Raw genomic sequence first — 18078 nt, forward strand, 5'->3', positions numbered from 1 at the left:
AATCCACAACAGGGGCTCGGTACTCCACGTACTGCAGTTCAGGAAATGCCAAACCAAGTTTCTGTGCTACAGTTTTAGAAACTACACATCCCAGAGGCCTTTCTGAAAGGATCTACAACAAACGTGATGCACTCCGTTGTTGCCCTTTAGCAGAGGGAGGGCAGGAAGGGCAAGTCAAGGCAACCTTTTAACCGTTTTAGTAATTTGGGTGGAAAAAACCTCCAACACCTCATCGAAAGAGAGCATGCTTCAGAAAAAAAAAATTTACCTTGCCCTTCAACATGAATACAGGGTAAGAGTTTAGCATGCACCCGAGTCCACCAACCTTTACTCTAACTAGGAAAGGAGGACCGAAGAAGGGGAAAGAATTACTGCATGAAATAATGGCAACGTACAACACAGGCGTTACTGTTGCGTGCAAGGGACACCACCAGATCAGTACTGCGTTCTGGGCCTGCTCCTGGCATTTCTGAACCAGGCTAGCACACAGAGAACTCTTTCCCGTCCCAAATCCCTCTGTAACAGGACAAACTTTTGTACAAAAAGCTCCTGACATCTGCATCTTTTATTTCACCACTTCAGTTAGATCAGCCCAATCTAAAGCACTTGCATGAAGCCCATTTTGTAAACAGGATTATGGCTGTATATTCAGACTGCCAAGCCCCAGATAACACAAAAAGCCTTTCAAAAGGCTTTAATGGTAGCTGAAGTGGAAGTGCTGGAGTTCAACAATAAGATTAATAAGGAGGTTAAAATGTTTTTGGTAGTTTTATCATCTGACATAAAAGCCAGTTGAAATTGGTGCCAAAAACCTCAAGCTCTCAAAAATGCAGGGATCGAGTCACTATTCATATTTCAAACTGAGCTGAAAGTGAAAATCTGAATTCTATACTACTTCTCCGATATTTTCCCAAAATACAATAGCAAGAAAATGCCTACTACCAGGAGAATGGCGAGTAGCAGCCTACTTTTCAGGACCAACTGGTCAAACATATGCATGGTAACACAACCTGGGAAAGTGAGTGCTTCCTTCCATATATTTGGAAAAAAAAAAAAAGCCAGTTCAGCAAACAGGCAAGCTATGCGTTTTCACAAGACGTTAGAGACAGCCCCCGGTCCCTGCTATAGATCTGGAAGATGACAACCAAGCCCTTCGCAACTAAGCCGCAAGCTAACAGTGAACACAGACAGCATACGTCGAGAGCCACTTTCCCCAGGAAAGTTCACCCTAAAGACCTAGAGAAGCGGAGACAAGAGGAGACTGCTGCAAAAGGACAGACAGAACTGCTGCAGACACCAGAACCAAAAGGATGAGCTACACACGTATCCTCTCTTGACCTAGGCAAGGAGGAGGAGACACCAAACGCCAGACAGACAGTGGCTAGCTGCAAAGGGGCCAGAGGGAGGCAAGACTTACTCATCTTTTTACACACAGCCATACAATACTCCTCTGACTCAAAATTGTTCCTGTTGCCTCCGCAGCCTCCATATATAAAGCGAATGCATTTTCTCTTGTTAGGGTCGAAGTACCAACGAGGCATCACAGCCCGGCAGGGCCCTGTCATCGCCTCCTGGGAGCAGACAGCTGTGTGGAGACGGGTTAGAACATGAGCTAGTGAGGAGCACAGGCCTTGCCGAGCGACTTACACAAAGCAGCGGTGGCACTAGTTCGCACCTTCTCCTGGGGCACTGGCACTCGCCTCAGCATTGCCACTTCACCGACCAAAGGGCTTTTGTCAGTTTTAGGGGGGGATTTTTAAAATTGCAAAAGCATCCATCACAAGGCTTGCCAGCGCTACTCAGGGAAGCGCCTACACGCTGTGCTTTGGAGTGAACGTGCAGCAGCGGGCTACCTGAGCAGTTGTCTCGACATGGACCTCTCATCTGCAAGAGCAATTTCTCCTTAGCTAGAGGCTGAAACAGCAAGGATCTATTTTGCTGATGCCACAGCGTTATACCTCGGGTGTCCCAGTGGTACAGCCCCACTGTATAAAACCAACATGATGGAAAGAAAACCCATTAGGGCTGCTTAGAGCATTCAAAGATGTCCCGATCCGCTGCACTCTGCCTGGATAGACACTTCACATCTTAAAGGTGAGGTATAAGAGCAAGTGAAAAGGCAGGCTAAACAAAAGGAACACGATCACCATGGCAATCTCAGGTGCTAGGTTTTTAAGTTTTGAAACATCTGTACACTAAATACTGAAACTTCAGGTAGCCATGGCAAGTGGGCTGCTTCACAATAAGCGGGCGATATAAGCAGCTGGGTTATTTTGAGGCAAGAGAACAGATACGGTCTACAAGTTCACGGTATTTTGGGGAAAAAAAGACCGCATACCCCCAAAACAGACGCCCCACGCATATTGTTCCAATTCTGTTTCAACACCTGCAGATCTGTAACGCTCCTGTACATATATGAGCTAAGCCTTGTTTCAGCAAGTAAAATTATCTGCAGCATGCTGGCATTTTACCAAAAAGATGCAAGAACTGCTGGCAATGATTCAGTGATCTGTAGCTAATTGAATTTCATTCCCTCTCCCCTCCTCCTTCCTCTGCAGACACTTCTACACGTAAAGTATAGGACGTTGTATAACGCTGAGGCACCACACAATCAGCAGATGCCCTCTGTAATGGCACCTACCACTTAACAAAAGCTACCGCAAGTACAGTATACATTACTACTGCAGTAAGTATATATTACTCATACAATAAAAGTGGGCCAATTGCATTGGCTGACTTTCTTCCACGGAAGAGAAAGGTTTATGCAAAGGCTATTAAGGCAGCACCCAGGATCTTTCCCACCCTTAAGCGGCCAGCTGGCACCTTTACACCACCTCTGCAGAGTATGGCCCACCACTTTTAGCTTCCTTTTCGTAAACTGGTATAAAACACCAAATCCAAGATAATCACCCAAAACTATGATTTTTAAATTCTTAGTGTACCCCCAAATGCCTCTAAGGTTTTCCAAAATTAGCCTATGCAGATACGGTTTTCTGACTCAACGCTGCACCTTCATGGAGGTGCTCGTTCAACATGCCAAACGCTGGGCTTTCTGCCAGCAGAACTACTGTTTATCTGGGAACATATGGCCCATGCTCTAGAGAGTTAATTTCAACACTTGAAACATAAGCATCATCAGCCTTCCTCTGTTTGCTAACTTATCTGGCAAATAAAACCTCCAAGTGGCATTTATTGACTTGATCAAAAACCCATCACCAACTGACAGCGAACAAGAATACTCTCAAGGAAGCAAGAGGTCTGTAGGCTAGAATGTGTCTTACATTTCATATCGCTGCCAACTTCTTTTTCGGAAACAGCCTTGTCGTTGCTAGGCTCCGTGGGGGTCTCTTCATTGTAATCGTCAACTTTGTAGCTATCGTAATAGTAGTCACGGTCTTCCACCACGTCCTCCTCCTCTTCCGCTTCATCTTCTTCATCCTCGTCTTCCTCCACGGCTGTTCCTGTGAAGTCTTCTACACCTGCCTCTGTAGGGAACTCACTGAAGGGATACAGTTAAGTTAGGGGGTAAAGTTAAAGCTAATCACTTTGCAGCCAACCTGTGATCTACCACAATAACGATTCTCTTTTCATCTGTTCTAGAAACACAAGAAATGGGAAAAATAAATCAGCCCATCGACCGCAGCATTGGGACCTCCCTCACTGCAGACACACCTGCTATTGCAAGCAGAGCTTCTCCATGCCTCTGGCTTAGTGGGGTTTCCTTGCATTTTCTCATCAGCTTCTTTTCAGAAAGCGAGAGTCTGCCATCGGGGGAGGTACCTACTCAGCAATCAGTCTTTTTGACCGTCTAAGGATGAAGGGAGGGGGCTGTTTAGCTCCTCCAGTAATAGGAGCACTGCAAAGTCATTTCTCCTTCTGCAAGGCTTTTTCAGGCTCAGGACACTCCTTTGGGGAATTCAAAAGCACAGAAATTCTCCTCTCAATCCTCACCACAAGGGACTCGCTGCGTGAAATATTCACGAATGGCAACTTCACGTACAGAGCTGTTAACATCTATGCCAGAAAGAACCCTACCTTTTATAAAGGTCATAGTCTTCATCCTCGTCTTCATCCTCTTCCTCTTTGGACAGAGCCTCATCCACAACCTTTGTCTGAGGACAACATACATATTCTGTTCCATGAAACTGGTCTACTCCGCAGGGCAGCAGCATGCCATAACTGTGCAGGATCATCCCTTCTGTCAGACAGGCCTGAAAGAGGAGCCCATTTATGTCAGTTTAGCATCGGCCTCTTGCTTTGGATAAAGCTAAGGTTTGCCTCTCACAGATCCCAAGAACACTACCAATGGGCTAAATTTTACAGCAAAACGACAATGGTAACATACGACCCAAGTCTGAACATCAAAGGAAAATGGATTTGAAACTTGTAGCTTAAGCAAAATGCCCAGAAAAGATGCAGATTCAGAGCCATGCAGTGCTTCCCAGCGTTCACGCATCAAACACCTCCCAGCCCCTAACAACTGCTGATTTGTCAGCCTGGTTGAGTTCAGGAAAACCAACTAGACATTTTGTGCCAACTCAAGGGAGCACTTGAAAGAAACAGAACTGTTGTTTGCTTTTCTGGGCTGGTCATTTCATTAAACTCTATCTTTTAAACTTTACATTGGAGTAAGCGAATAATGGCTCAAATGGACTTTGTGTCAAGATTATTTTAACATGCTGTAGATGAAAATCAATCAGATAATTCAAGAAAAAGCCAAATGCAAACCGTGATTAGACATTATGTCTATATACTTCTCTTAAGCTAAGGAAATACACGGCTTTGTGGTGCCCCAGCAAAGAATGAAGTAAGAAAGGCTTTATTATGTTCATCAGAACCTTTTTGTGCTTTGCTTTGTTACAGCACGGATGGAAAATGAGCCAAATAGTTCTGGAAAAGTTCTCCAGCTACGTTGAAAGCAAGTGATTTTTAAATTTGCTAGACGTTAGCAAGTTTATCCTCAATTAAAAGGCAATTCCTCTAGCACAGCTTTATTTCAATGGGTTTTTGCTCCCAGGATTTTAAAGAAATAGGAAGTTTAACCAGTGCATCCTCAACCTCATCTTTACTGGCACCACCGCAACTCATCATTGTGTTGCTGTTTCTACAAAATGGAAAACATGTACATTTTGTCATGATCTTTATTTATTACCTCCAGTTCAAATGGGCTGCAGAGAATTTGCAACATTTTTGCTAGTCAGATTAAAAAAAACCAAACAAACAACAAACCACAAAAAAACCCCATGGGCTAGATTTATTCTGAGAAGATAATCCATCTCTTATGTAAAACCTCCACTAATCAGTCACAACGAAACTCAGATTGTCCCCACGCAAGCACTCCAAACCAAATCCCCAGCAGCAGCAGATACGTTTATGCAAAATGTGCAAGCAAAATAGGAAAAATCCTATGACCACTGTAGCTCTCTACCTTGGAAAGAAGGATGAACCATTAAAGTAACATCCTTGAGACCTGATTTCAAGTCCTAGCTCCATCCTAAAGCAGGACCTCAGGCAAGCTACTTAGGACAGCCTTTCATGAGTGAAGAATAACTCAGCTAGCTACAAGGGGTTTTTTAAGTCACTCGAGTACTTATAAATTATTTTTTTTTTTTTATTGCTCCCTGCCTCAGTCCACAGACCACACCATGGGAATAACAGACCCCAGAGATAAATGCTGTTATGCTCCAATACTACAAGCATCTGAGTGGACGGATCCAGAATAAATATTCCTGCCAGTGCAGTTCAATTACCTCTTTTGCCACAGTGTGCCAGTGCTGATGGCTTTCACACACATCCATCCGCTCCTTGTGGAAGAACCTGCATTTCTCTGGAACCAGCAGGACATCGCTTACAAACTCACCCACTGAAAAACAAGAAACGTCCATAGTTCACACATGTCCAACTTCCAACAGAAAACGAAGCCACTATCAGAATTCTACCAAAGTGCCTTAAAGGTTTGGTATATTCTTAATGGAGATTATCAGTTATCTCTGCAAATTTACAGAAAAACAGAGCCTCAGAGTTTCCAAGGTAAAAACATTATGCGAACCCTAAGGCTGAGCCGAAGGCAAAGTTTACAGTGCAAGTTAATAAATAGTTTTCATGGAACAGACCAGATTAACAGAAGAGATTTCACGCAAATCTTTGAAAAGATTGCATCTGCATACGGAAGTTTTCAAACTACTTAATCACTAATTTCTAAATGAGCTGCATCATACCAAAGCTAGTTCATGCTGTCTGGTGCTGTAACAGCCTGGAAAATTTTTTATATGCCATGAGTGTTATCTATGTTTTCAGTATCTGGGTATCTGAGCAAGTCTTGTTTTGTTTTGTTTCCAGATGGTTTAATTCAGGATCAACTGCAGCACATTCCCTGACTAGGACAGTCCTTACCAAAACACAGAGGGCTGGAAAAATAAAAATTATGTAGCCCCAAAACCAGAGTAGAACCAAAGTCAGCAAATACACTGCGTTCCAACATTTAAAGAACCACTGCCTCACCAGCATGAGGAAATTTTGGCACAATCTTAAAACCAGGCTTTTGCTTTTGAGGAAGGCGGGAGAGAGAGAGAGAAGGGGAGATAATCAATCTGCTCTACAGACTGTGTATTAGTTGGACTATTTAGCCTAAATTTCCAGCACAACTCAGTTTGGTACCAACACACGTGAAGTAAGTATCAGAACTTTCTGTTCTTAGCCCAGAAGTCCTAACACACACTGTCACTGGAATCCAAAACGTGACATTTTCTGAAAGTTGAGATTTTTCTTTCTTGCAGATTGAAATGCCACTTCCAGCAATGTTAAAACAAGGAGATATCTAGATACTCTGAGAAGACCAGGAAAAGATCTTCAAGTGTTTCAAAGCAACATACCTTGCACACATGACTGGCAGCTTTAGGAATCATTTGTCAAAACTGGAAAAAAGGTTTTTAAGTCAAAGGCCTTTTATCAGAGTCTCCCGGGAGCAGAATTATTTGTCCCACCAATCTTCAACATTAGCTTTTCAAAATAAATGTTAATATTTTGCATAACCAATTTTTTTGCAGACCCTTAGTACTGATACCAAAGGCTCATGGATATGTCTCCTAAGCGCTGACACAAGTCAGGTCCAGTTTAGGGAGAGATTATCTGATGACAATTGCAAGACAACAAAATCAACTAGCATTCATCATCCCTTTTAAATGGGTTAAATTTTGAACTAGTAGGCACAACAGAGAAATGGTATTTTCCCCTTTTTCTTCTCTCAAAACAGGCCAGTTACAATTGAGAGTTAATAATCCTTCCTCCTTCCCTCTCGCATGAGGTTAGTTAAAAAAGTTTCTGATAAGAAAACTAAAACTGACCATACTTTAAAATCAAGAGACTGTGATTCTGGGGACTGAAGGCAGAAGACTCGAACTGATCAAACCCAATAATCAGTAAGAAACAGCAGCCATTACACGGCTATTTTGAAAAACACTGAATCCCAGCACCTTTACACATGGAAGGGTTCTCTGAGTTCACCTAGAAACTGGAAATCCCTTCCACGCTGTGCATTACTGTATACCTTCCTCATTTATGGCCACTGCTGTCAGAAAAGAAAAATCCTCACCCTTTCCAGATCAGAGCAGGCATAAGAGGTGTTTCCATGCCACCTAGCAGCTTAGCCAGAACTGTCAGCACTTTGTCTTTTCACACCTCACCAGGCTCAGCCTTGCTCCCATCATCCTATTGTTACCTTTATTTTACAGTTCAGTGACAGTGCTAATGGGTTCTCCTCTTCCCCCTTGCTTCACCTTTGAAATACAAAAGAACTTTCACTGGTAGGGGGAGGCAGCAGAAGGTTAAACATGGTATGACAGCAAGATCCTACCTCAAGACAGTCTGCGCATTCATGTAGCAAGGAAGACACAAGCAGGAATGGGAACAAAAAACCCACGGTTCGACTAGAATCAAAAAGTCACACGCACCGCAGAGAAACACATCATCCATTTACAACAAGCAATGTGTGGACTGCTAAAGCCAACAAAAAGGTATTTTATACACAGATGGACTACTGACTTGCAACTCAGATCTGAAAACCAAAGCTGCCTTGCAGGCTGGGCTGTGCAAGTCAAGAACACTGTGAAAGACACTAATTAAAAACTTTAACAGATAGTTTAATGCTTATCAAATTTTAGGGCAGCGTCACTAAAATCAGCTTATTTTTCAGCCGGAGAATAGGCTCAGAGAAGGATTATTTCTAAAAGAGATGACTCCTTATAAATCCAGGGATCCTGCTTTCATCCTTATTTCCACTAGAAGTTCTCAGTCTAACAGCTGGGTTTGGTTGCTTCTCAAACCTGAATTTCCACATCTATAAAGACAAGCATCTTTCTCCCAGGATATGTCCATGTCAAATTTCATCTTTTATGAAGGGCTTTATGATTGTCTAGTAGAAGGTATTACATATAGTCCTGCAGATTTGCTTGTGTTCTCTTGTGTCTAACCACATGCTAACCTGAGATATGGATACAAATTATGAAAACTGGTTCCCACTGAATGCTCCCAGCAATCAGACTCTCCGAGACTGCACAAGACTTCTTGCAAAACAAGTCTTTTCCAGTGGATAACTGGAAAGAGATTCAGCCAGCTGAGACTAAGCCTACTACTAAGAACACATGCAGTGCAGCACAGCGTCAGACACAACCGACAGGTCAAAAGCCGCAAGGTAAGCAAGCTAAACATGTTGCTCGATTCAAGTGGGTGGATAGATTCTGGAAAGCACCCTGAAATCCATCAGAGATTATCTCATATTCTTTCACAGTTCAAAGTGGGGATGTGGGATACAGCTGCAAGAAGCAGGGCCTCTTTGAAACAGCAAAGTTTAAATATAGTCATTGAAATAGAATAGAGATCTCTTGCCAAGACCAAAGCAGGAAGCCTGAACACACAGAGCATTTAAGTCTCCAAGGCAACAAAATATTAAAGCTTCACAAAATTAGGATCAGAGTATTAAATCCCAATGTCTTTGTGATACTCAAATACAATAGCCTTCAGGTTTTTATGGCAGTTGCAGACAGAATGGGGATTTCTTTTTCACGCCAGGCACCATTATTCCACCACAGCTGTTATCAAGCTGTCGATCTGTTTGAGAAAGGCAGAGTTCCATCTTGTGAAAATAAAAACATTGAAGTGGAAGCTGGACATGGAAATGGCAACCTGATATGAGAGAAGCCTTATAAACCCAGTTGTTCTCTCTGTAAGGAGGCAGTTCGTTGCTCCCCCCACAAGAACGCACAAACACATCATACCACGCACTCACCCAGGCACTTGTAGGGCACAACAATATGAGTGTGGTCCTTGCACTGTTTCTTCCCTCTCTTGCACCAGCTGTCGATGCTGACAGGTTGATTGGCTTCCACCACGTTCGTAATCTGAAGGTCTGGATACATCTGTTCAACAAGACGCAGAGATAGGTTTCTCTTCAGAGAGGACAAAGAACGTGCCAAGCAGCTCCTAACTAGAAGTAGCGAGGCTGATTCTCTACGCAAAACTAAGTTCAAATTTGCACACGGACACACATTCTCCTCCGGATCAAGCTTACAACAGCTGAAGACATAAAAAAGCCCCCAGCTGTTTGTCACACAGGGCTTGAGAAATGGAATGGTGTCATCACTTCTTTGTGGCAGGAGAAAGCCAGGTCAGGGGCAAGAGCCTTCATTGGCACTAAGCTCAGGTGTTTGGCTTTGCATGGCAGTGGAGGAGTAGTATTTATCTGTTCTATTCTGGCTGGTGCAGAAGAGGGCAATCTCCAACAAACAGGGTTTAGTAACATCTTCAGACTTTCTCGTCACTTGTCAAGCTAATATGCACCTATCTCCTCAGGTTTCCTCATGCCTGCTCCTTTTATGCTGTATTAATATGATCCCTAGGTCCTGGGCGAGTTCTCAAGTTCAGACACCAACTTATATTTAGGCTTCCGCTACATGAACCAAGTGTAGCCCCAGTTATATCGGCCTTGCAAAACAGTTTTAAATGTTTTCCAGTCCAGACGTGGTCTGCTCTATCACTTTCCCATTTTAAAAAACCAGTCCTTGTGGTATTTTACATGCCTGTCATCTCAGAGGAGCAATTAAAGGCACTTATCAAGGCCAATACGCTACAGTATATCTGGAGCACACTGAAAGGAGATTACGTTTTTTTTACAACAAAGCACGAGCAGCCTAAAAACATCATCAACATTTTGATGAAAATATTTTTCTAATATTCTGCTCTGAACACATCACGAGAACAAGGCAGCGACGTTCTAATTAGAATAGGTGTCAGGTTCCATTTTGCACAGACACAGAGCAGATGCTGGTTAACTGGCTCAGAGGCAGAACGTGTGGAGAAACCCCTGCGAAGACAAAGACTGATAACCTCTCTGACTCACAGACCAAGGACCTTCTAAGGCAGCGTAAGCTGATCTAAATCAGAGGTAACTCCTAAATCCCACTGCAGTGTCCTCCCTGCTCTTCCTGGGCAGTAACACGGCAAGGCAGTTCAGGGAACTGAGCTAGTCAAACCAAGTTATTCTCCTGCAGGGTTAATTTGCTACTGACCAGCTAAATTGGAATCCAATTCCTTAGCAGCAGTGAAGATTCAGGATCACACAGAAAAACTCACCTCCTGGCAGTACTGCAGAATCTCTTCCTTTCTTCCAAAGCAGCTCTTGGTCCCCGAAGTGTCGGGTTCCCATTTCCCAGTCTGGATATTCACATGCATATTTAGCTTCCCACAGAACATGGCAATCTGAGGCTCTGCCACCGCAAACCCTGTCCCAGCATTGGCTGCCAGCGCCTGTGAAGACAAACAAAACCAAAATACGTTGATTGCTTTACCTGATCCAAAGCAGAACAACTCAAAGAACCAGAAACCCTCTGGCACCTTCTCAGAGAGCTCCTGCTTAATCCAGATATCAGTGGAGTCTTGCAAACTCACTTCGTAACCATATTCCTTAAAGCTGGAGAGTCCACACCAAGTTTTCACCAGCAAGGCATTTGATTTTCCAAACTCTGATTTTATTATTGCAACAGCAGCTTACCAAAAAACAAAGCCAAGCGTAATTCACGCTTAAAGGTTGGACCCACAAAGGCTAAAAGAGACGTCTGAAAAACTTAAACCAATATTTGAAGATAAATAACTAATACTAGTAACTTTTGGAAGAAACACTGCTGCAACGTTACACACAAAGCGGGTATTGCTACTACTACTAAAATAACTACTTCCAACTGCATGAAGCCTGCTCAGAGTTTGAAGCCATGTGTTTCTCCAAAAATCTTAAAACATTTGCGATAGAAACACCTAAGCTTCTTGCCCAAACATACAAAGTAAAGATTGCTTCTCCTGAATCAGAAAAACATAGCTGTTGCAACCAACTCCTTAAAGCCCGTTGTCTCTCATTCGGTGCACTCCTATTGGTATTTGTACTGCCCGGCTTCTGATGCGTATTCTGTGCACTTCCCAGCCTGCACCAGCAGACAAAAACCCGACAACCCAGACCCACATTCGGGTCAAACTGCAGACTGATCAATGAAAACAAGGTCAGATTCCCTTTCTAAAATCTCACTGGCTGACCAAAAGAAGAAAAAGGGGATTAAATTAAATTGCAGAGTTGGGTTTTTTCTGAAAAGACTGAATGGATGCCGGGAGCTGAGCATCCTCTCCCTACGTAACTACTAGCTGTTGTAAAAAAAAAAAAAAAAAAAAAAGAAGAAAAAAGAAGAGGTATGAGGCAAAAACCAGATGAACTCCTAAATCGAAAGCTCTTGAAGGTGTTTAAGGGAATGAAATCCACCTCAACTACTTCAGGCACAGCAAATTAGAAAGAGCACTAGACAGAGGCTTCAGGGCACCACTGCCCCATAGCTTCTGTTTTCCTGGCAGGCAGCACTACCCTAGGCCACCAGTCCTGCCTTCGTATTTAACTTCTCATGCACTCAAAAATGCCTACATGACTGTGAGCACTATTCATTCCCTGTTGCCTGCAGATCCCCATCAGCTTGTATCAATACGCGTATGCTTAAAGCAAATAAAGGAGCACAGAGAAGAATTCAACTGGACAACCCTTGTGCGCAGCTCCAGGTCACTGGATATTAGGAAAAAATTAACTCCATTATAATTAACTCGTTTCTCCCCCTCCCCATTTACACACAAAATCACTGCCTGCAGATAAGACATTTCAACACTTGGAGAGTGCGGGATTGTTTAGTGCTGAACACATGGCTAGTGATTGGGGATAAGCCCAACTTGAGACACAAAAGCATAAATTCACGTCTTAACTTCAGAAAAATTATTGAGCTGCACATCACTTAAGAGAAACAGTCTTATACAAGTGGCTTCTATTTACTCTAACCCTTTCACCCAAGTGCTGCTCACAAGAGCAAGTTTTGGCACAGATCACAAAGTAATGAAATACTGAAATATATATGAGAGATACCAGCATCGGTGTCCCAGAAACAAAATGCTTCCAAGTTCATACATACTTTCAAGTTTAGTACAGTTTTTATTTGTTGTACTCTCTGTCCTAACGGAGAGAAGACGGTTATGTACTTCAGGTATAGGAGGACACTGAGGCTTGGTAGTGGGGAGCAGTAACTTCATTCTTTTAGAAATCAAACCATTTAATACACATGTGCTTCTAACAAGTGCTGACTGACACCACTCAGCAAAACCTAGGCTCTTGCACTGCCTTCGTCCCCACTGTATTGTTTCAGAAGAAAAAGGAAAATGTGGAATGATTCTCCACAATTCTATAAACATGCACACATCAACTTTGTAAGAGGGCTGGGCCTTTTTATCTCTCTCCAAACAAACACCACTTTAGTACCAACAACCACTTTCCAGAGAGCACAAGTCTTGACATGTTAAAGGAAACAATCCACAACACAATTTTGTTTTATGACAACTCTACAACTACATCCAAGATTCAGGCTCAACTCTGAAAAGAACAAAAAGAAATGCAAGATCACATATGCAGCAAGCATTAACCCTGGTAAGAAGAATACAGTGCATCAAAAGAGAATAAAATGTACGTGTTGTGAACCGTTTGGAGATCATTAGCACCGCCTATGCTTGAAGTCTGTTTTCTTCAAAGCAAACTTAACAAGTATGCGGCAAAATAAGGTAACTGCATAAGCAGGAGAGGTGCAGGCTCCCTCCGGAGAGGCAGAAACATCCATCAGTAATCCATTCGTAACAGCTCCTGCACGAGCAAAACTCCTGTTCAAACACATACCAACCTCCTGAAGTCATGACCACCCCCTATTTACATACTGATGCGAGCTCCTGTTTATTTTTGCCGTCTCTCCGGCCTGACACCTCAGCACTGTGGCAAAGGTATCATTCCTCCTCCGTGGATTGCTCAAATAGTTTGCATATCAGTCGAGTGCTGTTGCCGTAGCTACCAGAACATGCTAAGCCCCAATTCACAGCTGAACAAACGAGACTAATTACTTGCTTGATTTCATCACTTTTAATCAAATGGAAGAAATCTTTTCTTCAATTGCAAAGCTAATGAACTTTGAGATACACAAGTTGAATCTTTAACCCCATGACCTGCAAGATAAGATTTTTGAGGAATGGGCTTCAATGTTTCACCACCGACAATCCACTCCAGCCGCCAAACACATTGGTTATTTCATTTAGCATTTTTATCTCATGTAATCTACCTGTAATGAGAGAATACAGCACAGCAAATTTCATCTGTAACAGCAGAGGCCACACCTTTAACACTGCCACTTAAGTCACCTACAACAGTTTTTGGAGAAAAAGTCAAGTTTCTGTTGCCCCCCACAATTGCCTTGGGTGTACCAAAACATAAAAGCGGATCACTCAGGCTGATGATGCCTGAGGTTAGCTAGTCTCCAGTCAAGCATAGTTTTGCAACAAGAGGGTCGGGAAACATGTAAGCCAGCACGAAGCTTGGGATAAAGCCATGTCCTTAGTTAAGCTCTTCAGTACTTCAGAGAATTCACCCATTCCACATAGCAGAGGGATGAACAAACCAAGAGCACGTTTTTCTTTGGGAATTTCCCAGCCATAAATGGAAGCAGCCACCTCTTTTAGTGCTGGGGAGCAACTATTCAATCTCTTAAATAAGCAGACCGACAGCTCGGGAAGGGCAACCTACACATAATGGAAGAGAGGTCATCCAGTTGTGTACGTCCTCGGCGAACATTATTTTAGTAGCTATTATCCTATTAACAGATATCCATAAGATAAGAGCAGGAAGAATGTTATTTGGGAAAAGACTGTTACATAAACTATTACTTTCCTCACTGGCACTTGCATTTACAAGATGTTTCATGATAAATTCCTCTCTGCCTTTTGGTATAATTCTGTAATCCAGTCTGCTTTCCAAGACCAAAGAAGTATTTGATTCCATAAACACATAAATCTCTGGCCAGTTAATGTCAGTTAAATTCCTCACCCTGTCACGCAGCGTCTGATTTACAGTCCTGAAACACTGGAATTCAAACCTCTAAATCTTCTTCTTCTCTGATGGAAGTGTCTCCACCCAAGTATCCAGCCTTTTATTTACTACTAGCCTCTTCAACTTGTGACAGTGGGGGTTTGATCGGTGAGCTTTACCAATCCAGAGGCCTGGGCTCGACACTCTAAAAAAAGGGTCATGCCTTTTTTTCCTGCAAGCATCTACCATCTCAAAGGAGGGATGCAAGGCTAGAGAGATTATGGGCACAGTACAACAACATTCTTTAGGGAGGGTTTTTTGTGAATAAGTCATTTCTGCTCTCTAGTGTTCCTCTACCTCAATGTTGGGTACAACAACGTGTAGGAAATCCATCAGCTTATGTAAACTAAGGATTATCTGACATCTACCCCTGAAATGTATGCAATACAGTGCAGTTCTGGTTCAAAAAATGAAAACCACACTCATTTTCCTTGCCTTGTATCTCCAGGATCTGTTAGACCTCATCACGACAGAGCTTATTGAGCATGCTGTCTATTCAGTTCCCCATCAAATGCTATTCAGGAAAGCCTTCTGGCATGCTGCTAGGGACTTCAGGATAGAAGGGTGTTTGGACTTTCTCTTTTGTGAAGAGTTGTTCTTCATTATATTTCACAGAAATGAGCTCCTGAGAGCTTTCCCTTACGGCACAAAAATATCTGCAAAATGTCAAATTTAACTACATTCTAAATTTTCTGTGAGGTCAAACATTACAGTAACCTTGCCCACCTCATCAGATTACCCAGAATATGAGTCTTTAGTCCAGCAAAACCAGAGTGGACGGGAGCCTACCAGGAAATCTTAGATTCCCTCTTCATTTATCCTAAAGAGCTGTGCACATCATATATTGCTTAAGAAAATATAGGAATACGCATTATACAAATACCTCAGTCTCTCAGCTAACGTGTTTGATGCAAACTTGTCAGCTACTGGGCATGCGTGCTGCCTGTTGCACAAGCGTGACGAGATGCTGGCCCCTGGTTACAGGGCAGAAGGGCTGCAAGGCTGGAGAAATATTGAGAGCCTGCTAGTAAAACTCATACCGCTTATGCTTTCCATCAGGCTTCCTCTATAGCGATACATGAGCAGCCCCAGCCGGATAAAACCATGGAAGATTAAGTTGCTTTAAAACCGAAACTCCAGCCTCTAGAATTTATAAGCTGCTGAAAAAAGCTCTAATTGTGAATTGCATTGACTTGGTGGCCAGAGAACAGAGATTAATAGCTGCTGAGGGCATTCACTGCCTCAAAAGAAAATGCACAGCCTTTTGCAGAATTGTCTGCAGGTCGGATCAGATTTCCTGCTCAGAAGAGTTACAAGTATGCCACAACTATTTGCTGCTACACTGACAAAAAATGCCAGCCAGTACTTTGAAAGATTGCTTGTGCTGTTTGTTTTTAATTAAGCGAAGCCCCTCGAAAGTAATACTGCTTATTAAATCAGAATGCAGCGGAACTGCAACCTGAGGGACTTCAGAACATGTTGTTCAGCACAGTCCTTACCCAGAGAAACTACACTTTACTTAATTAAAGGAGAAAAAACCCCAAACAAACCAACACTAAGGGAAGAAAAATAAATTCTCTATTTTAAAAATAAAGAAATACATTTCCTGTTCTATCCAGAGTGCAAGATAGCGGTGTCAGCACTGCAGCTCTTCCTATGTCAGTGTAATATCCATGGATACCGAACGTATAGATTGAACTCTTCCAAGACCACCAAGGAATTAACAGTTCCTTTGATACAAAAATGAGTCTTGCTACCTTATAAGCCTTACTGACTTGACTGCTTTGAAGCCCAGCTGCACACCCCACGTTACTGCTGTCTACACAGCTGAAATTCATGGGCATTCCTCCTTCCATAAGGACAGGGCAGCCCTTGGCAAAATAAAATTAAAAAAAAAAATCAAGAAGAGATGTCACAGACACAAACTCTACCACTGACATCTGATGTGAAGCGTTAAGCTGAAGCTTTTGGAAGGAGAACAGCTGGGTTGGAATTGTAGAGCTGAGCCTTCCCAGGTCTTGCCACGCCGCGCAGTCCTTAAACCTAATGTTCATTGCCTGAGTCTCACCTGTGAATTAACGGTTATGGCAAGCCAGCATTCAGGAAACCAACACGTCAATTAAAAAGCGAGAGAAGTTGGCAGAGGGACTTTATGCACAAGAACTTCTGAACAGAATACTCAGAATTCCCCTGGTTTTGGGATTTTATAACTTGTAAACATGAGCAGAGCTTTCAATTCGTGCTTCAAATTGTGTTTCACGCTTTGTTTTCCTTAGCTTCTCTTCCTGCTTTTATTCAGCAGATAGGTGGCTTGAACCCAGGAAGGCTAATGAAAGCCTGACACAGCAGGCAGTAAATCTACAGACTAGCAGCTCATCCTAGCTTTATTGCTTTATTTTTTTTTAAATTGCTGATAATTACAATAATGCACATGGGCAGGGGTCCAAGACAGGAAGAATTATTGTCTGCAGGCAGATCTGGTGTGAGCTGATAATACCAGCCTGTGTTTGCTTTTGAATTTAAATGGCAGAAATCTCAGTAAAGCGGTCTTTGGCTTACTTTAACTTGCTGGAAGGGGTGGAGTTCTCATCTGCTCGTCCTTTATTGACTTTTGTGGTAGAGGATTCTGCACCAGCAGAAAACTGGAAACCAATGCAGGAGCTGCAGTGCTAGCTTGGGTGCAGTTTATATTTAGATCGCTGGTGTTCACAGCTAACATGCAGCCTTGAACACTCGGAAGTTCAAGTGACAACAAGCTATGTACTTTCAGACATGCCGACAGCAACTGCAGCGGCACAAAGAGCAAAACATCGCCAAAGCCTGAAGCATTCCTTACTGCTCTTGCACCTTCCTCTGCCTTTCTACAGAGAAAAGGGGAGATTTTGGTACCTTTGACACAAGGGGAGCCTTTTTGCCCTTGGAATTTGTACTAATGAGGTAGCAGATTACTTCCCCCTGCTCCTCTAGTTTATCATGTTCCATAAACTGAGTCTACATGAGTCATTGAATAGATAATCTGCCTGTCAGACACTCACATTCAGGAACTGCCACGTTCAGATAGGGAACGCAACACTGCAGGCAGTACTGGTGCGTAGCTAGTCTCAGGGAGCAGCGATAAAATTCAGTAAAGCCACGATCCGGCGTAGTCTTGGCTTCCTGAAGTTGTTTGTGTAACATGGTTGCCTTTGGCATCCTCTTTTCTACCCCCAGAGACACAAAGTTCAGAACAACTCAGTTGGAATATTCCCTGAACAAATGTTACTGTAGCCAGAACCGTGTCCTTTAAAACAGATTGATAGGCCTCAAGCTTTCAAAACTAAAGCTTGTGTGTAATGGCTGGGACTGGAACAGCTTACCACAAAAGCCACCCTAAGAATACAAGGGCAAGAGAAGAGGTAGGCAGTACTATTGTGCCATTAATAAGCCTTACACAGTGCACAGGGAGGTCCAAATATGCTTAATCAGTCAGGCTGCCTTCCATTTGTCACAAGGACATCAGGAACAATTTTCATGTGAAGTAGTAGGCTGTACTTACAGCCACTTCCCCTTTTCAGGAAAACACAGCAACGGGGCTATTAAAGTCCCTTTTTTCATGGAGCGATTCT

General features: G+C 42.9%; 1 protein-coding gene across 8 annotated transcripts in view; it reads right to left on the reverse strand.

The window, feature by feature from the left end:
* The window catches only part of APLP2 (amyloid beta precursor like protein 2), a 48033-nt gene that overhangs the window by 13902 nt on the left and 16053 nt on the right, over positions 1 to 18078 (reverse strand). For 4 of the 8 annotated variants that reach the window (XM_054803192.1, XM_054803194.1, XM_054803195.1 and 1 more), the window contains exons 2-7: positions 10627 to 10800; positions 9284 to 9413; positions 5751 to 5863; positions 4036 to 4211; positions 3282 to 3499; positions 1418 to 1585 (exon numbers count right to left, since the gene is read on the reverse strand). In XM_054803192.1, the coding sequence (XP_054659167.1) occupies positions 1418 to 1585; positions 3282 to 3499; positions 4036 to 4211; positions 5751 to 5863; positions 9284 to 9413; positions 10627 to 10800 (979 nt within the window). The remainder of the gene's footprint in view (positions 1 to 1417; positions 1586 to 3281; positions 3500 to 4035; positions 4212 to 5750; positions 5864 to 9283; positions 9414 to 10626; positions 10801 to 18078) is intronic. The other 4 variants (XM_054803196.1, XM_054803199.1, XM_054803200.1 and 1 more) reach the window with 1 other exon arrangement.

Source organism: Grus americana, chromosome 24, assembly GCF_028858705.1.
Source record: "Grus americana isolate bGruAme1 chromosome 24, bGruAme1.mat, whole genome shotgun sequence".
Classification (NCBI taxonomy): Eukaryota; Metazoa; Chordata; class Aves; order Gruiformes; family Gruidae; genus Grus; species Grus americana.